This window comes from Pezoporus occidentalis, unplaced genomic scaffold, assembly GCF_034315485.1.
Source record: "Pezoporus occidentalis ecotype Australia unplaced genomic scaffold, CSIRO_AGI_Poc_V1 ctg195, whole genome shotgun sequence".
In the NCBI taxonomy this organism is placed as follows: Eukaryota; Metazoa; Chordata; class Aves; order Psittaciformes; family Psittacidae; genus Pezoporus; species Pezoporus occidentalis.
In genome coordinates, this window is record NW_026913800.1 from 342,692 (window position 1) to 366,201 (window position 23,510).

Below are 23,510 nucleotides of genomic sequence, written 5' to 3' on the forward strand. Positions count from 1 at the left end.
GCTCATTTAACCTCCAGGCAATGAAACTTCTTCTGGTTGCTCTTCCCAGTCTCTTCTGTCCAATGATATTTTTGCAGGATTAGAAAAACAAGGGCCTGAGTTTAGGAGCTAAGAACCCTCCAGGGACCAGGCAGCGAGTGAAACCCTCTGTCTTGCAGGAGGCATGAGAGAGGATGGTAGCAGGGGGACAAAGAAGCAGCAGCTACAAGAAAACATGAAATAAAGAGACTTTGACTTCCCTGTCTGCCCCCATGTGTTTTCAAAGGCATGACCTAAACTGGATCTTCCTTCATGAACAGAGTGGGGAGCTCAGCACGTCTTCAATCTCCAGACCCTCTGTAGGCTGCTTACACCAGGAAGCCCTGCAGAGAAGCATGGGGGGTGGGCTTAGTGTCAGGGTCACAGGGTGATCTGAGGACAGGAAACCTGCTAAGCCCAGCCCATGGGGAGGAAAGGCACCTCTAGCTCCCCCATTACATCAGTTACTGCAAGCACTGGGTTTCTCCACACACTTGTATTTTCCTTTGCTGTTAGCGCGACTCACAGTATTTCCCCAAGAGAAAACGAAACTACACACCAGAAACCAACAGAGACAAACCACTTGCAAAATCCCACAGTTTAGCACAGATCAGCCATTTCCCTGGGGCTTGTGCTGGCAGGGTTTTCCCCCCATCCCTTTTCATTCCTCCCACCTCTCCAGCCTCAATTGCCCCAGTTACACAGCTGCTCAGGCGACCAGATCAGAAAAACAATCTTCCCCTATCCAGGTTATTTCTAACCCAATTCATTGCCCTGACCTTGTTCACCAAGCAGTGGCACAAACAGGTGAATTTACACAATGCAGGGATCGAGTACTGTAGGACACGCTTGAGGGATGTGATATTCTCACATACGATTTATCGCTCCAGAGAGAAATCCTTGTTTAGCTGCAGCCTGAGGCTCACCTGAAAAATAGCCCTCAGCTGTTAGAAAGCTCACAGAGCTGGCAGCAATGCTTGGTGTTCAGTGTACCTGAACAGCTACTTGTTGGTTGTGTACCAGTCCTCTGAAGTGGTATTAACATAAAGCCTCATACTGTTTAGGCCTGTGGATACCTAGGAAGAGCTAGACTTGGCTGGTTCACTCAGCCAAAACTTATCACCCATATCTGGCAATACATAAACTGCAATTACTTAGGTAACCTGGTCACTTATTGCGTAGTGTGAAGATATATAACAGCCATATACTGAGAATGAGTATTAAACAGCAAGCCTGTCCCTATATGCAGGTTCCCATGCTAAATCATTTCACTGGGTGGGGGAGAGCAACATGGCATTAAAGCACAAAAAATAAAAGAAGAAAAATTAGTGTAATACTTTTCAATGGTCAAAGCCCCATAGCAGCCTGTAGTTTCGACATGGATCTCGTTGGGGGTATTTAGGCACTTGATAAGTATCTGGATAACATCCAACCACTATATGTTGGGGATTATCAACTTAATTTTATAGAAGGGAAACTGGGGAAGAGATTTTAAACCCATCTCCAGTTACCTGAAATGCTGCATCTCACTAATTCTACAAATCTCATTAAAGATCAAAAGCCATCAGCAAAACATCAGAAGATTGAACCCAGATCTCTCAGGGCAAAGGTGAGCATCCATACCATTTGGTCATGTTTTCTTTCAGTCAGCTACACTAAAAGTCTGATCCCCAAATATCCTGATAACTACAGCCAGTACAAAGAGGGTTCCCTACACAGCTCTCCTCAAAGTAGCCAGTTATCTAGAGATTTTGTACAAAGTACTGGAACACGTAGGTTATTCCCAGCAGGATTTTTTTGCAGCAATTAACATCAGCACTGAAGTGCTGCATGCACACAACCACTGGTCAACATCCAGGTGGTCCAGAAGGAGTGTTGAGGTCTGAGAAAGAGACCTCAGAAACACTTACCTGTCACCAAAGTCCAAAATCCATCAACACTGACCTTCACATAACTCTCCAGTAAGTGGAACAATGCATGCAGTGTACCTGGGCCACAGTAGGGGAGGCTGGAATAAACACAGTCACAGCCCCATGCTGTTTTCATAGATGAAAGAAGAGTCACCACTTCTCAAGGCACTAGGCTAGATTTATTCCTTTGACCATATCAGTATCAAACTAGAAATTATCTCTTTAAGATCATGTGTTAGAAAGGAGCCACATTAAATAATAGACATACGAAAAAGAGACTGTGCTTCAGAAAAGATTCAGTGTACAACATACATAGTATGCCATTTTAACACAAATGCTTATAAAGAGTCATCCTAAGCATCAAAGAGAGTTTTATAAAAGTTTACGTTCTCATCCCATGGGATGTACAGAACTATGCAGTTTACATAGTTTTACTATTATCCAAAACATCGTGTTTCAAATGCACGAGGCACAGCAACAACAATATAATTCCATTTCCATAGGAACATGAACACAGCCTGTCACTAGTGACATGCTTTCCAAACCATAGCACTCAGCAGTTATACACGTGTACAATTTTAAAGTATTAAAAAGCAAGAGTCCGGAGCCTGCCCACTGTTACCAATATGGAATAACATTCGATCTACCTTTGAGAACTACCCAGGATATCCTTGCTGTACCTGTAACAGAAATTGGGTTGAGTCACTGTTGTGCTTTGTCAGGGCAAGCTTGCTGTGCTATTCCCAAAACTAACCACTACAGAATTCCCTCCACCCATAAAGAGGGGGACAGCACCCTGTTTAGGTCCAACAGCCCAGGGAAGATGCAAAGTCAAAACACATCAGTAACCAAGTGACATTTTGGCTCCAGAGATATATGACAGAAATTAGTTCAGCATAAAGGAGGCCCTGATTTCCAATAAGCATGACCAGAGACCGGCCCAGTCGCAAAGACAGAACAAGACTGAACCACTCTTTGACTGGTTACATCATGGACTTTTTTTTTCTTTTGGAAGGTTCTCTAAGGACAGCTCAGAGAGACTGAATCTTACATCCCACATGCTCAATTGTTACTATCTTTTCATGGCAGTATTTGCAAGCATATATTGTAAGTTTTATAAAAGTGCGAGTCACAGCACAAGAAGATATCCCAGACGAAGATGTTCCCAGCAGTGTTCTTTTTGCCATCTTCTTGTTGGTCAACCAGCAGATGCATAAATGCTTGGGATCAGCTTATCAGAGCCCCTAAGGGTTTAGCTTAATAATCTGTGCAATTAAACACTATTCACATTTGACAGCCTACAATGGCAATATTTTTATGTACAAATTTGAAAATCAAGTCTTAAAATCAAGTTTTAAGAGGTAGAGGTCCATTTCTGACCTGCCAATATAAAATGTTCCTGGGTCAGTCGTATTCCAAGGCTGGTGGTCCCCTAACAATATTGAAGTAACCAGCTAGAGCTCCAAGATCTATGTAGAGTGATCTTTGCCTCTTTAGCAGGTCCGACTCTTCCATGCTCCCAGTACACAATGAGGAATCTGAAAACAAAAGAGACGAAGGATGCTATTATTGCACAAATAAGCTACATTAGTTCAATTTCATGGCTGTAGACATTACATTGGCTTAAAAAGCTTCATTTTAAGGACAACATGGCATAAACCTCATATAAAATAAAATAAAAGATAACAAATCAACCCACAGCTCTAGGCCAAAGAAAGGTAAGCAGTTTGCTACTGAAGAGAGCAAGTGTGTTCAACTATTTAAAAAACCAACTCCATCAGCTGGGACAGCTATTCAGAGCTTCCTTCTCCTCTGAGCAATAGTTCTAAAGAAGAGCTTGGTGGAGGGAAAAAACTGCTAACTTTCTGCCAGCTGAGAATTCCCCTTCATTACAGGGCAATTTTCCTCTAAACAGATGACATCCTCTCTGCATGTGATGATACAGAATATAGGACCCATCAGTCTCGGATTATTTTCTTTTTCTTTTAAATCAAGGTCTGAAGAAACCAGACCTGGTTTGCAACAGCAGAACTCCCCTAAATACTTGTATAATGAGTGTTCTGGAATCTCAGGCATCTAAAGTTCCAGTTTAATGGTCAAATATTCTTTCATCTTCAAAAGAATTAATTCAGATGGCCTGAGACAGTCAAAGGATTATGCACCCACAAGCCAAAATTCAGAAGGAGCAATGCCATTCTAGATGCAAAGGCTGTGATCGATTTAAATGTTAAGTGGATTTGTTGCAACACTTATGCATTATGGCACTCGAAACTTCACATAAGTATCTTTTCAAATCAAATCACAATCAAATAAACCACTTGTCTGGGGTCAGTTTTTAAATGCCTTTTGTCAGGACCCTCCTAGTGTATTTATAAGCAAGAAAAGCATTTTGAAGTCTGTTAGCAGGTTACTGGCACTAAATATCCCTTGGGCTTGATATTATCTAAGGACACACTGAGTTTCTTAACTGACTCATGTCTTATCCTTCATAAAGCACTTATTAATGCATAAGGCGAACCATGTTCTAGCCTACAGTCATTTTTGTTTTTTAAAACAAAGAGCTTGTACTACTGACACTCAGCAACATTACAGTTAGGGTTTTACGTGTGCCTTTTTCTGTAAGGAGGTAAAAAGTGTTGGATTTGGTCCTGATGGTGGTTGTTGGACCTTTTGTTGTTGTTAACAAATCGCTATTATCAATAAAACATCTCTAGTACTGTGGCAAATTAAGGCAATTTGGCACAACAACCTTCAATTCCCGAAGTGCCCTGAATGACTGCCAGAGTTTTTAATGAGCCAGCCCTTCCGGAGCTGCAGAATTCAGGCTAAGTTCTTCGTCTGTTGAAGTCAATGGGTGTTTTACATAACACTTAATAAGCTCTGGATCTGATCTCATCTGATTGGGATTTTTACTTGTCTCTTTCCAGAAGCTTTTGGAGTTTCATTTGTTTCTAAACATTCACTCAAATCAAGTTTTGACACAAAATCTACAAAGCACAAGCTGAGTAAGCCCAATATCATTACCTGTAATGTTTTCTGGCAACTGCAGCTCCTTCCTTGCAAGTAGTCTTTTCCGTTCAAACAATGCCGAGTCCAGACTCTGGCACCGCGGCTGCTCTTCTGGGGGTGGGTGTAAAGCTTCATGTTTCAGTAAGTCTGCTGCAGACAGCCTGTGATTAGGATTCCTTTCTAGAGCTGCTTCTAGCATCAACCTCATGGCAGTGCTGCAGTCTTCAGCAATGTCCTCTAAGGGGGGGGCTTGCTTGTGTATCTGTTGGGGCAAAAAAAAAGAAGACCACTGAAACAGTTATTCCAAAAACAATGAAAGAGGAAGTCACAGATAACCACATGAGCAGCCTGGGAATTCCCTGCTTACAGCTACTCATCACCTCCCTAAGTTGCACTGATCAATTAGAACAGAACATGGAAGTGCACAAAATCCACTTTTTCAAAATCAGATTTTATCATAAATCTAAAAACTCAAAGCAACTCCAAGCAAGCCTAAAATCCCATGCAAGGCAAATTCACCAGGTTTCTGTACCACACTGGAAGAACCAGAGAAGCAAATCTGTCAGTTTTTATCCACACCTTCTAAGCAACTAGAACACAGTGGGCTTGTTTCAATCAAGGGTTGCACTAACCCTGTTCTTGCAGTAAACCCAAGGCTGTATGTTGTGATTCAAACCAACTCAGCCTCTGTCTTCCCCTAAATGATCAAAACCCATTTCTTCACTCCCTCCCCCGAAGCAAAAAAAGGATGATATCATCTCTCTGATAGTTTTTATATGACTGGAGCAACAAGAGTACAGAAAACTGAAACCAAGCTGCGGCTTCGCTAAGGACACTTACAATATAGAGGTAGGATGGATATGCAGAACGAGGATATCTGTTCACCCAGGGTGGGATGCCAGTTTGCATATGAATAATGGTAGCTCCCATGCTGTAGATGTCCGCTTTTGTTGTGTGGCCTCTGCAAAGGATAACTTCAGGGCTCATGTAGATCTGTGAAGAACAGTCAAAAGAAAAGATTAATCGATAGGGTAAAACAACAAGCAAAGACAAACCGTGATATTTTGTGATCCAGGAAACTCCCCCCTGAAGGGGTGCATCCCAGTAGTGCCTGCAGCCTAAAGATGAAGCACCATCTGAGGAGTAAGAGTTTTCTGCTCTGCACATTACCACAGCCACAGAGATTTTGTGGTCTGGCTCCTGGACAAACTCCCTGGTTTGCCCTCCCCAGACAGGCCACAGCTCAGTGGCTATGGGGCCTAGCTGAGCTGTGAGAGATTGAGATTCAAGCCATGGCTCTGCTTCATTCAGTGGAGTAGCAGGAACCTCATCACTCCACAGCAAAAGGAGGTGCCTGAATTGTCAGTTTTGTTTTGTGGGTCTCTGCTGGGACTGCTCCATTCTGCTTGAACAACATGGATATGTACTAGGATAAAAAGGAAGGGTGACCCCCACTGCTAGCCACCTAGCTGGGTGCAGGAGTCCACATCCCAAATCCCTGTTACACTGGATACTACACAGCACGTCTGAGCAGAACTGACAGAGTATACCTTTCTTTCTTCCTTAGTCTTCTCTTCTCCTCTCCACCCCTTAGCCAATAACCTGCATGTTGGGCCATTATCCTAAGAAACGGGATGGTGAGAAAAAAGCCAGGTCTAAAGCAACACATTAAAAGAAAAGCTAGGTCTGTTATGTCCTGCTGCATGCCCTTTCCAGCAGGTGACTCCCAGAGCAGCTATTAAAGCAAGCATCCCTCTTCCATCCTTTTTTTTTTTTTTTCAAACCAAAAATTCTGATCTTGTCTAAACCAAAATACTGTTTCCACCCAAACATTGCACTGAAATGTTAGGATTTGTCAAGACCCTGTAGAAGGATCTGTTGGGAAGCTCCTGCCAGCTCCAGAAAGCTTGGAGTGTAGCTGGATTAGAACCAGACAGGCAGGATGCAGAAGGCACACCCCTTGGCTGGCAGGAGCTGCCCACACCACTCTGCCACCACCGAGGGAGTAAGTAGGTTTCAATGCAACATGGGCACAGCCCACAACACACTAGGTTAGCAAGCCATCCTATTTGCTTCTGGTTTCTACTTTTCCCTCACCCAGTTTCCCTCTAAAGGAGCCAAACAGAACTTTTAATTAGTTCAAGTCATCATGGCACAAAGAATCAGGTTAAAAGCCATTAACTGACATAAGAGCAGGAAGTTAAGTCACCACCACACAGTTCGACTACTTATTACTACAGAGGATGGCTGTAGGGCTCATGCAAATTCCAAGGAATATTTCCCAGTAAATCACGTACCATTATCTGCAAAGAGAGCTTCTGACTGAAAGTGTGTGCAAAGGTTCGGCAGGGACCTACAGCTGCTACTTATTCCTATCCATTGCTTTCCTCAGGCCTAAAACAGAATAAGTGTATCTGCACTTGGCACCTTTAAGTCTCATAAGGAGCAAATAACAGAATTTCTCTTCTTGTACAGCCATTAGCAAATAAAGTGCTACTTGAGTGAAATCTATATAAACAAAAAGCAGCTGCTTTCTTGAAGAAAAAAGGATGCTGAAACAAGAACCTGTCTGCAGTTACAGTCAGTGTAAAAATGCTCAAGATGCACCTTGATTGCACAGGGACAAAAAGCAAAAATGGGATGTGCACCAAAGCTGTGATTTCAGACTGATTTAAGCTGGCCTAAGACTGTTGTCAACCAAGGTAGGCAGCCCAAGCCCTGGATACCTTCCCATTCTAACTCCTTCCTACTGCTGGGCTGGCACTTGTTTGCCAGTCAGACCAGAGACACAACCCAGCTAAAAACCAGCCCTCCACTTCACGCTAGTTTAGCATTCCTGCAAATGAACCACACCTTCCACATTCAACAAAGCTTAGCAGACAACTTTTTCGTCCCCTCAAATAGTTGTAACTGAAGCTTATGTTTTAACATAAGCTTATGTGATATTTAAACAAAGAAACAGAAGCATAGCAGAAAGTGTAGCAAATGCCTAGAAAAACTATTTCCTGCAGAGCAATTTCATCACAACCATGGTACATTGTGCTGCATGCCTTGTACACACACTGTTCATGAAGCCCAGGTTTGTCACTCTAGATCAACCAAACAAAATATCTTTCAGTCATTCTGTCCAGAATTTCAACAATTCATTTTAATAAACACAAAGAAGATTCACTACATTCAGACCTTCCATGCTATATAGAAGCAAATAAAAATCCTAAACCCCCAGAGGAAAATATGCACAGGAGAAAGATAACTCCAACTGCCACTTCCTTTGTGGACACAAGTCCCTGCCGGTACCAGACCTAAGTGAAACCAGCCAGTTCATGGGCATGATGCTGCATGGCAGTAATGGAGCCCTATCAAGGGGTTGCACAACTACATGCAGGCACAGCACTCCTGGACAACTGCAACACTTCTTAAGGCTGCATAACAGAGGGTGAAAAACTCAAGAAGACTTTGGAGAGTCAAGATCTTACTTCGAAAAAAATCAGTGTTATCAGACTACAAAGAGGACATTTGTAGGTGACTGGATTAGGCACTCCACTAAGCTGAACACAGGCACTGGGGAGAGGAAGATGCCTAGGAGGAAGCCTGTGAAAACCTTTAGATTAGCATTCTTCACGCTCCTGTGAGCCTTTGGTATTTGAAATACTCCTTTCCCATCACTCTTTCTGAAACCTTACTCTGGCCTGTGATGCTGCAGCAGCTGGCAGGATTGCTGGTTCTGAGGAATGAATACCTCTCCCGAGACAGCAAACACCAAGCACCACTATGTTTCAGGGTCGTGAGGATTACCTGCTCAGTTCTGAAGGCATGAGTGCATGTGCTCAACAATACAGAATAATTTTCTTCCTACTAAATGAAGAACTAAGTGTTTTTCACAGCTGTTCTTGCCAACGTGAACTTGGCCTGTCCTCCAACAGACAGGAGTGGATCATCACCAGCCCACTCCACAAACCTGGATATTTCCTGTTTATATACATCTCTGTCCTTGGGAAATACCCTACCAGGGCTTCCAACTCATTTCCACCGTTTTTCTTATTCTTAACAGCACACAAAACCCCCTTAAACAAACAAAAAACCCCACCCAAACCAAAATAAAACCCCATGAAGCACATATATTAAATGCCTGAAAGTATGTTGCCTCCAGTACAGTAAGCATTTTAAGCTCTTAACTCCCCTGGACAGAAAAACAGTGAAAACAAATGTTCAAGTATTTTCCCAAATATTGAAAAAAATTTCACATTCTGTGAAATCCTGGTTTATCGCACCCTTCCAAGGAGTGGGATGTGCTTCATCAGTTATACAAGTATCTCCTCTAAACACATGCCTATGCTGTGGAAGACTATCTGAGTGGTAGCCACCAACATTTCAGCTTAAGTGTTTCATGTAAACAAACTCCTCAGGCAAGGGAGAGCATGCAAAGCCACTATCCAAGTTAATTGTTGCTGCTTGGTTGTTTGCTTAAAGCTTCAACCCTGGGAACACCTTGACATGACTGCAGCCCAAGTAGCATGAGGGACCTCTGTGCATGTTCAGCATCAAAGTCATTGAGAACATTTAAAATTGCCCCACCTTCATCAATGTAATGCCTAAGCAAGTTTACCAGATAATCATCAGCCATGCCATACATAACCCCTGAAGGACAAGAGGGTTACATTTAGATAGGGAACGGAGCTTAGAAATGCTAAGGGATGAAATCCAGGGGTCTGTAGTTTCTGTGGTTTCAAAGAAGGAGTCATAATACTGTGTTGAGCAGGCCACCCCAGTCCATATCTCCAAAGAAATCCTTGCTGGAGGAAAGAATAAATTCCTGTTTGAAGTGTCTCTGACCAGCAGCTGATCCACTACAAGCAACTCTCCTCAGGGTACTGTTCTTTTGACTTCAGTGACCCCCAGTCTCAATTTGACTTGATTTAATAATCACTAACAAATGGGACTGCAGTGAAGGTGATATGGCTTTTAAAGTGTAACACCAGATTCTCCATTCAGCAAGTTGAAAATAAAAATATAATTAGGATTATATTAGTGTTTGTTTGTAACTTTTTGGTAAATTTATTGTAAAACTCTTTTGCCCAAGCTTCTACCCTCAAGCTCCAAATTTGAGCCCAAGCATCACAACAATGGGAGTAATACGGCAGAACAGCTTTTGTTCCACCAGCTCCTTACCTCTGTTCCTCTGAGGTCTTTGGGATAGTAAATGTCTTCAGTCATTTGAACACTTAGGCCAAAATCCACCAAAACAGCCTTAGTCGACATAAAGACAATGTTGCTTGCTAAAAGAAAATTTAAAAAAAAAAAGTCAATATTTAAGTTTCTAGCATGTTCCATATTTACTTTACAATATGCCTGTTTCACTTGGATGTTGGCCTGAAAAGGGAGATTAGCACAACCTATCTCTATAACCGACAGTCCTTCTAGCTAAAAACCAGTCTGCTAGTGATTGGGTCCAATTTTAAATTGTATCTTAAATAAATCAAACTGAACTGGTTTATGTAAAAGCATAATCAATGTTTGGTCATTTTCCTAGCTATTAAAAAGAGAGAGAAAGAGAAAGAGAGAGAAAATGGCTAAGGTAAGAACAAAGGTGGAAGACAGGTAGGCCCTGTCTTGCCAGAGCACAAGACTTGCTCTGAAGATGTTTAATGTTCTTCAAGGTAGAGAGCATGCTGTGCAGCTCTGGCTATAAACAACATAACTGTTGAGCACCAAGACGTTTCTCTAACACTAACAATTTAAATGAAGACAGAAGTAGAGAGTAACAAAGGCCCCTCTACAGCAGCCACACCAGTCTCCTGCACTGCAGTCAGTGAGAGCAGCTCAGTGTGATGACAGAGGACAGACTATGGCTGCAAGAGTAAAACAAGAGGGACAGTTCCGAACTCCCACTGAATTGCTGCAGCATCTAGGTGCTTAATTCACTTTCCTTCATAAAACTCTGCCTAAGGCACAACTTTGTACTCAGAGGCCTTCTTTGAAGTTGTATTTCTGATCAAATATTTATGAAGGTAGTGCTCTGCATAAGCCTTGAAAAATTCTTGTTTGCTGTTTCAGAAGAAGTGGACAAGTGAAGTCTCCAAGTTAAACAACAGAAACACATTTTCTCCCAGAAGCTGTGGGTCATTTTCCACCTTGACAGCATCCACACACCATCCAGTGGAAAGATGCAGGCTTGATTTCAGCAGTACCTGAAGCAATCCTTCACATAGCTGCCTCGTTACCAGTGCTACAAAACTGCATAAATAAATATGTAATTTTAGGGATACCTTTGAAGATAAGGATTTTAAACACCACATAAAGGATAAGACAGAGGGCCACACTGCCACAGCACAGCAAACTCTGCTGCCTGTTTGGGACTGTTCCCAGCCCAAGCTTTGGCTGGTTTTGGACTGAAGTTCTCCCCACCAAACACCCTCATGATTTAAGTGTTTTCCAGCCAAGGGTTAACATAAGTGTCAGCACTGAACTGCCACTAAGAGCCAACAGAAAATTATCCTCCCCTTCCTGGCTCAGCGCAATCTTTCTCTCAGTAAAATCCCTACCTCCTCCTGCGTCAGCAGGACAGAGACTCCATAGTAGCAGCTGATGAAGTAAGGAATAGATAAGAGATGTTTGGGAAACAGCCTTTCCTATTGATTTTGCATGTTGAGGGAAACCCTTGAGCAGAGGACATCTCACCAGATAGTAAAGAAGAAAAAGGCTGGAAAAAAAGTGGAACACACATCCACCATGTTTAACAACAGGCTGGTTCTCCTCTACACTATTTAGATGTAGTGGGTTGGGTTTTTGCTGGTTTGTTTTTTAAACCTTTTAATTAATGTCATTGTTACTGCCAATTACAATACACCCATAAAAAAGACTCTTACTACAAGAAAGCAAGCACAACTAATGGAAAAATTAAGCAATTTTATAGTTGTCAGAATCTCAAAGACTTACATCAAAAGAACTGACCTACATTAATTAAAAAAAACAAACAACAAAACGGAGCCAAAAATCTAGCAATTCCTGATAATCATGTTCTGACAACTATTTATTGTAACAGTTCAGTTTGAATATTTCTATTTTAAACCCTCAAGTTTAGCAAAAATTAACTCAGAAGAGATAAGTCTTCGTTAGAAACACTGTTACTAAAAAGGCAGAATTTATCTGTGTGCAGGGGGAGGTGGAGCTGGGAGAAAAAGTATGTCATATCAAATGTAATACATTAAAATTTTAAAGCAATTAATGTATTTAATTTAGGTTTAGTATCAATAGCAATTGGTAATACCCAGAGCTTTTTAAAAGTAAATGTACTAAAATTTGCAGCAACTGTCAAAAGACAATGACAGTACAAATTATGTATTTAGCTCCAAAGTGTCTCAAACTGAAGAAAAGTTATGTTTCATGCAGAAACATAAAACCTAAAAAATGGTGCAAGTGGAAGGCGTGCATGGAAACAGTCAGGATGAATTTACATGAAAAGAGGGAAACTTCTGGCTTAATACAGGTTAATAATTTTGTTCATTTTCATTAGGTTTTTATTTCAAATTGAGTTTCAGAAAAGAAAGGCAAAGGAACTATGACTTTCGAGCCATGCTCTCCCCTGAACTGAATTAATAAATAGTGTAAAAAACAATTATGTCCAGAATCCTCCCAGAGATACAAGGATATGTGCTCCAGCTCAGTCCCAGGCTCTTCACCACAGTCCGAGCCCAGCCTAGACCAGAAAGCACGCCAAAGAACACACATACGTTTGATATCATGGTGGATAATCCTCTTGGAGTGGAGAAAGTCAAGTCCTTTCAGAATATGCTTTGTCACCCAAATGATTTCAAATTCTCTCATAGGACCACAACTCTCCAGCTTTTCCATGACAGATCCGCCCTCTCCAGCTTCCATAAAGAGATGAATCGTCTCATCCCACAAAATAGCACCGTATAATTCAGCAATGTTTTCATGACGGAAACATGCCTGTATTTCAACATCCGAGGGTTTGAACTGTTCCACTGGGACCTAGGACATTGAAACAAAGCCAGACAAAACAAGCTCAATAAGCATGTTATCCATACTTAATACTAGTTATCCTACAGATTAAAATGGAAGAAGGAAGCAAAGCACTTGCATCCATTTGCTAAAATACGTAACTTTATTTTGATCCTGTGACTTATTCTTCCTTTCCACTTGAGATACATCCTGTTTAAAGTTGAGAGAGTTTTTTGGAATCACGCCCAAATAAAAAGTGCAATCTTCCAGAAAAAGCAGTGTAGCAAGAGTTATTCCCGTCAAAATCTGGTGGTTATGCAAAAGCTCTATGCAAACTTCCTGGTGAAAGAGATAAAAAATCCCTCTGCTTTTTCCATTAGCTTTGTGCTGTCTCATCTGCTTTACCAGAGCTATATATGTGACCCGTGAATCAGTGCTTGCAGCATCCAGCACAGTCTACAGACTAACCATGCTCAGGACTTTCCTGACCTTGATTCAATCCTTATCAGCACTGATTTATGGCTTTATGAAACCTGCTTGAAAGCAAGCACCCAGGAGCACAATATTTCTTTACCAACAGCAGATTGCTAACACAATAAAAGCCGTGTTTACTTATAAGCAGAAGGGCTGCTACCACTCTTTTTATTCTCTTTCCCTCAACCCTGTGGTTGTGAACCAAATAGAATGCTAATATTTTTATTGCAATGAGAAATACTCTTTGTATATTCAGGAACATTAGGGTGCTTTAATTCTGCAGTTGGTTATACAGGAGCAGCAAACTAAATCTGCCCCCATATGGATGCATTGGCTGCAAGGGAAGTACATACACAACTGCCTCCTCAACTCTTTCACACACAAAAGTAATACAGGTGTTTAGGCACATGCTGGGGGATACAGAGTAATGTCCCAGATGAACTCGTACTGGCCCTAAATATTTACTGCTCAATTCAGAATACTATGTTCAAAGGTAAAGTTGAAAGAAAACACTGGCTTGCTTAAAAATTGGGGGGTGCTCAGCAGTTTTCTTGAGATATCTCTCAACCTTAAGCTCAGTCAGGGCCCAAAACACAATGAGAACTGCATGTAAGCTGAGCTCTCAGAGACATTAATGGCACTGGAGTAAAGGAAACTTAAGCCTAAGGACCTCAGTTAAAGTACAAGATCCTAAAACTTTCTGCAGCCACGGGGTTTTGCTATCACCTTCAGCAGAGACGTGATCTCATGCTGGTATTTTACCACTGTGAGTACAGTAGAACTAGTAGAAATTCTTCTGCCCCCACACTGCAGCCCATGTGGCAGTTACACATACTTCCAGATACTTTCAAAATGCAGAAACTTTTGCAGCCTCAGAGCCAGAAAATTAAAACATTAATTTTTCCTACCTTGTGTAGGGGAACAAAACCAAATTGATTATCAGCCTAACAGTGGAATTTGATGCAGACATGCTTGAAAATAGTGTATGTACTATGTCATACAATATTTGCTCAGAGATAAAACTACTGAACTAACATACCAGTTTGCATGCCATTCGTTTCTTGGTTTCTCTATCTTGGGCTAAGTACACCTTCCCAAAAGCTCCCCGAGGAATAAAATCAGAGCCAATGTTCCTGTAAGTTAGCTTCCATGGAAACAGGAGCACATCTGAGTCAATTTGGTAGCGCCCGTTCTTGGGTGTGATCTGTGAGTTAAATTGAAAACAACAAAAAACCCCACAATGAAATTAAAACTACTTCAAGCCTAATTAATTTTATACATGTAGTGGAAAAGAAAACAATATAACACATATATGTGCATGATGCATGTGATCTGTTCAGCAGTCTTTATTTAGAAACACCAAATGGGAACAGCATGTGAGGTGTGGCATTCATTCACAGCCCAAGCATCCATGTTTCTCTCCAGTGACTAACTTACAAAGTGTAAGTTGCAATTAATTGTCTTGAAACAACAACAACAGCTGCTGGGTTAATGAAATTACCCACCTCTTGTTATTAGATTTACCTGCACATGTTTGCCCTTCCTGTAATCTGCTAACTTGTTATGCCACATACCTGTTACTCACAGGCTATCTTATACAATGTGAGCAAGAGTTTCAGCATTTCCTAATATCACATGTACTGCTAGGGGAACACATTTTCATTTTCCATCTTGTATCAGAGTTTCTACTGTTTAGTAAAAGAAGTCTGTAAAGTAAAGAAGTCTGCCAGAGTTTTATCAACCACCTTCTCCTAGTTTTATACTGTTGTTGAAATAAAAGGAGCATGAGTCATACTGTCTGCTTTTGGTAGGTAGTGTTGGGAGCTTTGGTTCTCTGTACTGTCAACAAGGGAAGGAGGGCTGGTCCAGGAGCAATTCACAGCATCTAAGCCAGTATCTTGCTCTAAATCTTCCTCTGAAACAGCTCCCTCCCTCTGCACATGACAGAGAGACCAAACTCCCTAACTACAGCCATGTGAGTACTGCCTTATGTTTGATGTTATTTCTTCAACCTCTTAATATTCTCTAAGGTAAAGAACTAGTAACGTTTCCTATGAAAACACTTCTAATTTATTTAGAGATTATTTATTTAGGGAGTATTGTCAGTATCTGGGAATATGATTAACCTATTTACTGCTACTTTATCAAGATTCTTGAAGACATGTAGAAGCACATCAAAGATATTTATCACTTCACATCTGTCACATGGCCTCACATACTCAGCTCTTCAACTACTCTTTTTAAGATAACAGCATATTAGTAGATTATTTGGTTTAGATTTCTTTTTAAGATGTAACACAATCTTTCTGTGCTTTAACACAATTTAATCTTCATGATTTTCAGTTGAGAAAGTATCTTCTTGACTACCAAAACTGTCAGTTGTAACTAGTATCTACATGAACTGAGTTAATTCTTTGAAGTTCATAATTTTGTGGAGGGTAAGTTCTTAACTGTTGGGCCGGAGGGGTATATTTAAGAAAAAGTATTTTGCTTAGGATATACAGAATGAGCCTCCCCTCTACTTATCAGAACCAAAGGAAAGATGCTAGCTATCCGTACATCCCACCTGCTTGCTTCTGCATTTCAAGGGGTTGAGACTAGCTAATCCGCATGGGTTACACCTACCCTGGAAAGTAACACAGATGGAGTGGATTGGATTCGCACAACAAGAAAGCAGTGACCAGCACACCATTCACATTTCCTGGAGGCTTTTAGGACTAGTCCCTAGCCTGGTCTCACAGATTGAGTGCTCATCTGTGGCTGTAGTGTATCCACCAGTTTAGTTTTAACTGAAAGAAATCCAGCTTGTGCACTCCAAGACTTTGTGACACGAGCCATGGGTCAGTGGGGGTCACCAAGCAAACAGAAACACTCCTGATCCTAACTAAAATGCTGTAGATATTTACAATGTAGATGCACCTGCTGGAAACCATGTACGGGTAATGCCCTGCCTCCAATCCTCAGTTGCTTAATGGGATCATGGGCACCTAATTGTACTTGGTTCATACCAATTGCATGTAGAAACAACATGCAAGAAAAACAACCATGAGTATGTAGAACAGTGTCTAGCCTATGTATAGGAAACATTTAATATTACCAAGTGTCCTTTCAATGTTACAGTTTAAAAGTGACGGTTTTGCAATACTGCAATGCTTCCTTCAAAGAGGGATAAAGCAGTACCCTGTGCTACTTCACACCCAAGTAACCAGTATACCTCAAGCAACCGATGTTCACATATAAAACATATTACATGCAAGATATTTAAGATTATAGATGCAGAATATCTTAAGAAAATAAAGCAACAGCAGAAGCATATATGAATAAACTTCCATTTCATAACTGATTATTTCCAGCACAACTGTTTCTAAATAGAAGTCCAATGATGCTAATGTCTACAGATGCTTGTAGAACACAAATCATTTTAGGGGGAAAATTAACATCTCTCAAACTATTGCACTCATACTTTAATTTAGCAGTGTGTGATATTATGCAATATTGTAATTCGGAAAGTCACTGTTGATACTACATGCTTTTTCTCCTTACTTTGTTGTATTTTACATTTTGTGCAACTAGAATGAACTCAGTAAGTATACCAAAATAGATCCTAGAACTTTATTTGGAAGTTTTGCATAGTCAACTCTTTTTACTGCATAAGGCATTGGAAAATCCTTACCATCTCCCAAACCTGCAAGCCATCATAGTTGTGGTTTTTGCTTTTTTACTGCATGTTGGGAAATGTTTTCTATTCTCTAGGGATATGAAGAGGCAACATAGAGTGGCACTTGCTGAACAACAGACCTTTCTTCATAGCTGCCTGAGACTGTAGGAGCTAGACTTGATGTCCTCAGAGAACCACTCCAGTCCCAGGGCTGCCCACAGAACCACAGCCTGACTGTTACTCACAGGACTGAAGATGAACTTTGTTTAGATTCATTAAAAACTTCTAAGGTCTGCTAATTTTCATATAAAAAGAAAAGAGACATACCATATTCAAGAGGATTCCAGATTCTTGCTGTCTGCATCCTTTACATTGTTTTGCAGTGTTAGACACCTGATTTGCAAATGCAAGCAGGTCTTCCACAGTCCCGTATTTGACAGATGACATCAAAGAAACCTCCCTTTCACAAAACAGTAAAGATTCTGCACTTTCTTCATTCTGATTTGCTTCTTCACACATTGCAATTAAGCTGTCTTCATAGACTGCAAGGTCTCCACCTGGATAAAGGTTTTCCATGATGTCTATCACCTCAGACATATTTAAATTAGTTAGCAACAAGTCAATCTCCTCTTTGCTATCACTACCCGTGCTCATATACTCCATTACTGTCCACTTTGCAAAACCACTCCTGAAAAAAAAAGAAAGAAACAAACCTGAAAACACTTTTCACCTAAGTTTGTTTTAGTAAAGTAAGAGTGAAAAGAAGTGATCAGGGTGATAAGTGATAATTCAGCATTATACAGTTAGGTTTAAAATTATTATTGAAAAAAAAACCAAACCTGTAATTAGCAGCCTGCGTGAAGAGGAAATAGAGGAAAAAAAAGTCTTTGGCAGTGAAATCTTATTTAGAATTTATTAGGGAACCTATCCTGTCATTCATTCTTGGAATTTACGTTGATAAAGCTTTTTGTTAGTGGAACTGGACAGTAAAGAGCACAAACTGGCTATATTTTGCTGGATATGCAAAAATGAAGTAGCATACTCAATACAAATGAATGAATTTATTATTTGGAAATGAATGCCAGAAAGAGACACAAACATACTCAAATAGTTTATCCCCAAGTTTTTATGAGCAATTTATGTAATGTGTCCAGAATGGGGAGAAGGTCATGGAGCAAGAACACTCCACTAGTAACAAGCGGCTGTTAATATCATTGCTTAAAGCACAAGTAAATCACCACCTGACATACGCAATCCATCTTTTTCACAAAAACTGATCTAGAACTAGACTGGAACTGAAACTTTCACCAGTTTCAGAAGAAAGTCAGAAACTGAGTTATAACACCAACGACTTTTTGAAACAGTTTTCAGCAGTTTGTCCAGCCTTAATAGTCCTAAAAATAACTTCTTAAGATAAATCTTGACCATTTTGCTGCAGTCGATTTTCACTACAAGAAACTGGGTTCAACATCCCAAAAAGTCCCTTCCCATCCCAGGTTCCTACTTTAAGTCAGAGAGAGTTACTCTATTCAAGTTAAAAACATATGCATGGTCAGTAATTAAAATACTTACATAAATAGTTTTCAACACGTAAATGTCTAGAGCACTTACCTTGTATTTATCCTGGTTACATCACACAAAACCATCAAAACCACCTCAATATAATCCCTGAAGTTGTCATGTTTCTTGAACCTGTATTTACCACTGATGACAATTTCACAGCGTTCTGTAGCAGTCTATTAAAAAAAGCAAAACAAATAAAACCATGGCATACTAGTTCAAGCAGAAGGACTGGTTTACACTCATACGATCATTTGCTTCACAGGCTTCATGGAAAGAAAAACTAGTAATCACAAGGCTGAGATAACAGGGGATTTTTCTGCAGAAAAAGATGACACCTCAAAAAAGAATCATCATCCAGATTTCCAAGTAGTAGTGAAAAATATTTTTTCCACGGCTAGGTCTTGAGTTTTAGTCTCCCTGCCTCATGCTTGCTAACAGTAAAGAAGAGAAGGATCTCTTCTTCCTCTAGCAGAGCCAAGCAGATCATGCCCTACTTAGAGAGCTCTCACTTCCCTTTTTCATAATCCACTGCAACCATCTATTTTGGGTTAAAGATAACAACCATACAAAAAGCTAATTAAAAAAAAAACAACAAAAACAAAACCAACCAAACAAAAAACCAAACAAGAAACAAACCCAAAACCAAAAAGAAAACAAAAAGAAAACAGAAAAGAAAAGCAGCAATCATAGCCTATTTATCTCAAGGACAAACGACAAACTCGGTCCCCTGAGGCCACGAAGCAATGCCGGTTACCCAGGTACAGTTTCTGGTTATGATTATTATCTTTCTAACCCTCCCCACAAGGATGTGGAAGCTTTGTGGCACGTATTTCTCATGGGTTAGAGTATTTACGTCAGCTCTAACGTTGAAGAAAACCAAGTAAAATGACGCATCGGACTTGGAAAAGAAACTCAGACCATGTGCTGCGAGTTCGAAAGGCAGGACAGGACAGCTCAGCAGATGCAGCACAGGAAAAGGCAAGTGGAGTGCCTGTGATGCAACACGCTCCTTTCCAAACCCCCAGAGGTGACAGTGGCAGAGCAGCACTGTGCCCCTCCCTGTCCCCCCAAGAGAGACACAGCGACTTTCATCAGCACTCTACACCAGCTCACCCAAGCCTCCTGTCAACTTGACAGCAGCCCGGTGGGAAACCTTGTGGTCACTAGCACTACTCAAGCAGGGAGACTCAGGTTTTATACCTGGGATGCTGAGAGAGGTCAGTTTTTTCCAACCTACACAAGAGGAAATAGATACTTGGGGTGTTTTCTAACCTCTAGCATCCAACCTTCCTGCTCTATACCCAGTCTAAAAGCTGTTGACAAGTCATTTCAGAGTGTTTACTCTTCATTGTAAAGGAGATTTCTGGGTTTCCCCACAGCAGTACTTTTATTCATTACCCACCCCACCCCCCTTTTTTTTTTTTAAGGTGCTGAATTATTGGGGGTCGAGAGAAAAGAAACAGTACAGTCATAAAAGGAACTGAGAGACTGCAAGTGTGAAGTCAGGTAAAGTTAGAAACTAGTCCCAAGGGACTTTCTAGAGAAAAACACGACCCTCTAGATGCTTGGGTCTTTTGTGAATAAAGACAAGCATGTACCACAATTAAACTAATTCACTCTCTGATAACCTTTTCATGCATGAGGCATCTGTACAGTTTAAACCAAATGCAACTTTCTGTAAATGCCAGCTCTTCTCTGTTCCTCAAAGTGTTCCAAAACTACATCACGATACTAACAATACTCTTGATAGTGTCACTATTACCCCAAAAGCTCTGAATAACAAGAAAAAGTGATTACAACCCATGCATTCTTAGTTCTGTGCTTTTAGTGCTTAAGAAAAGCTGCAGAACCCTCATTCACATCTGCAGCTACCTGAAAGGAGATTGTAGCAAGGTGCACGTCAGTCTGTTCTCCGAAGTAATACAGGGCAAGAGGAAATGGTCAAGTTGCACGAGGAGAAGTTTAGACTGGATATTAGGAAAGATTTCTTCACTAAGAGGCTTGTCAAACACTGGAACAGGCTGTCCAGTGAAGTGGTTGAGTCACCAAGATGTGTACATGTGGCACAGTTTAGTGCTAGACTTGGCAGTGTTAGGTTAACGGTTGGACTCTATGATCTTAAGGATCTTTTCCAACCTTAACGATTCTACATTTTCCCTGTATATAGCAAATTTTAAACACTAAATGTTGACACAAGAGCAGTGACTAGACTTTGCAAAGCTGATTTTTTAAATTATGCAGCAATTTATGCATTAAATTTTCACCACCAGCAAAAAAAGGTGTCCATTTGCTAACAGGGCCATCCTTCATTTTTATCCCTAAAATCCTGTACTAAAACCTGTACTGAGGACCCAAGTAATATTCTAAATTACAATACAGGTACATACAGAAATTATATCACTAAGTATGCTTTACTTAGGTTCTCAGTTAAAAAAAACTGTTCTTACCTACAGTGGAAAAATAAAACTAAATGTAAGCACTTAAGTCAGTTTCTAAAGCACAAGACCCTTGCTCCAGTTCTGCCATTATTTCAACATTGCCACATGAGTAATTTGCAAGCCAAAGGTTTACTTCTCTATTTATCACAAGTAGCTTTTCCTTAAACCCTATTTTTTCTTTTTTTTTTTTTCCTTCTGAGAAGTGTGCTGCTTGACAGCATCCTTACATCCACCATATCGAATGAACAGTAACTGGACACCAGCCTTCTGAGATCCTGGGGGATTTTTGTGTGTCAAGAATCAACAAGGAAAAAAAAAACAAACAAAACCTACAATAAAATCAACCAAACACCCCCCCCCCCAAAAAAAAAAAATACCCTCCTCATCCTTTGCCTCCCCCCCCCCCAAAAAAAAACAAACCCAAAAAACTAAAACATCAAAGCACCAAAAACCACAAATCCAACTGATCAAAAGCTGCACCGACTGGCTTAATACGATCCTACACCCATAATAAAGATTTATTGTGCTGCTTTTAGGGGATAATTTAAAAAAAAAATGAATGGCAAATAATTGTCCATAAGCGATGAAAACAAGTTACTATTCGCTTTTACTAAAAGCTACCGACAGACCTTAAGAACCACAGTCCCTTCGGAAAAACAAAAGGGGGGGGGGGGGGGGGGAGAAAAAGCTCTGCTATTAAGAAACAAGAATTATCAACAATTTCAACTTCTACATCATCGCAGTTTTCCACTCGTGCTACAGAAAAGTGTTCATGCGCTCCCTTCCCGTCCGCTGCCTGCGCAGACCCCGGGAACAGCAGCACAGGTGCTGCGGATCAAACGGCTACAGCGCAAACACGGTGCACTGCGAGCGGAGGACATCCAGGAGCCTCCCCAGCCCTATTCCCGCACTTCCATCCCTGCTGCCAGCCGGCCGAGCGGGGAAGTAGCCCAGCTGTCTCCTCACCGGCACCGCAGTTCCGTCCCTTCCCATCCTGCCGACGCTGTCCCAGGGCTTCTCCCGCCTGACCCGAGGCCCCACTGCCCCAAGCCCGTTCCCGCTTACCCGCGGGACGCCAGAAGCCGCTCCGTCCGTCCGTCCGTCCGTCCGCCCGCACGCCGGGAGCGCCGGGCGCTCTCGGCCGGGTCCCGCGGGGAACTCCCGGAGGCGGGGAACTCCCGGAGACGGGGAGGGCGCAGGTGGCACCGCCCGCTCCACGTCGAGGGCGGGGGACCGGGACGGCCCCGGCCGAGGTTTCTGTTTCGGCTTCCTGGAAGGGGGGAGCTGCACCGCCCTGCTCTGGGCGCCGCCGCGACGCTGCCAGAGCCCCGGTGCCATCCGTGAGCCCCTCGGTGTCCCCTGTCACGGGCGCATCTAGGGGGATCCTGCCAGCTCCCTACGCACACCGAGTTCAAGCATTATTAACGACTGGCTTGATGACCTTTAAGGTCTTTTCCAACATAGCTGATTCTGTGGTTACAGGAATAAAAATTCAGCTGAAACTGGTGGAATACAGGACAACAACGTGAAGGATTTGTTAGCGGCGGTGGGATTGAAATGCTCTGGGGACAGCAGTGTAAACTTGGTAATTGCTAAAATTGGGCAGGATTATATTTTATTTCTCATCCAAAAGGTAGTAACTCCTGCAAGGACTGCACTGCCCAGCTGTTCCTCTTCACCGAATTAGCTTTTAAGGAGAGAAGTGACACCTCTGGATCACCAAACCCAGTTGCCGCAGCACTAGGAGCAGATGAGGTGAACCTGCCTCAAGGTCTCATGAGACAGAAGCTGTATTTTCTGTTTATTATCTGCACTATAATGAGTATTTGCTTACTGAAGTTGGTGGCAAAACTTTCATTTTAAAGCTTCAGAACACTCTCCTTAGGCTCCAGTGTTTATTATCAGTACATACAACTCCTTTTCTGTTTCCACTACCTATACACACCGATTCCCTTGTTTAAAGGTTGCACATTTGCTACGTGTCTTGTGCTGTTCAAAACTGCCCAAAGTATGGCACAAATGACATTCTGAAATGTGTAGGGAACTAGACAGGCTCACTAGCTGATTTTGTTTCCCTTAGCATCACAACTTAGCATGTGGAATACTGCTAGCAGTGTTAACATCTGTTCACACAAGGTTTCTTCTCCAAAATACACAGATGATAAACACATCGGCAAACCTCCATAAAGAAATACATATCTATGTTGAGTTGGACCTTGCCCAGTTGCACTAACTACTCTGTGCATTTACTAAGAAACACCTGTAAAAAAATGCAAGCAAGCTGAAGATCATTGAAATAAAACCAGAGGAAGGAAATTGAAGGCGACTAAGGAAGCAGGCAGGCTACAGGAGAGGTAAAAAGGAGAGAGGCCAGGCCTAGAAGAAGGCAGAATTGGGAGCACCTTGAATGTGGAAGGTTAAAGCTGAGCAAACACATTCTTACACACAGCACCTCTCAAGCTAGGAAACCTTCGGTAT

General features: G+C 41.5%; 1 protein-coding gene across 1 annotated transcript; it reads right to left on the reverse strand.

The window, feature by feature from the left end:
* Positions 1-2,085: 2,085 nt before the first annotated feature.
* On the reverse strand, positions 2,086-22,220 carry MAP3K8 (mitogen-activated protein kinase kinase kinase 8). The gene is made up of 9 exons (XM_062617340.1): positions 22,098-22,220; positions 18,643-18,767; positions 17,359-17,719; positions 14,413-14,577; positions 12,668-12,929; positions 10,107-10,213; positions 5,778-5,930; positions 4,953-5,199; positions 2,086-3,466 (listed from the first exon to the last, which is right to left on the reverse strand). Exons 2-9 carry the CDS (start codon positions 18,675-18,677, stop codon positions 3,333-3,335), a joined length of 1,464 nt encoding a protein of 487 aa, XP_062473324.1. The 5' UTR covers positions 18,678-18,767; positions 22,098-22,220; the 3' UTR covers positions 2,086-3,332.
* Between the last annotated feature and the right edge of the window lie 1,290 nt (positions 22,221-23,510).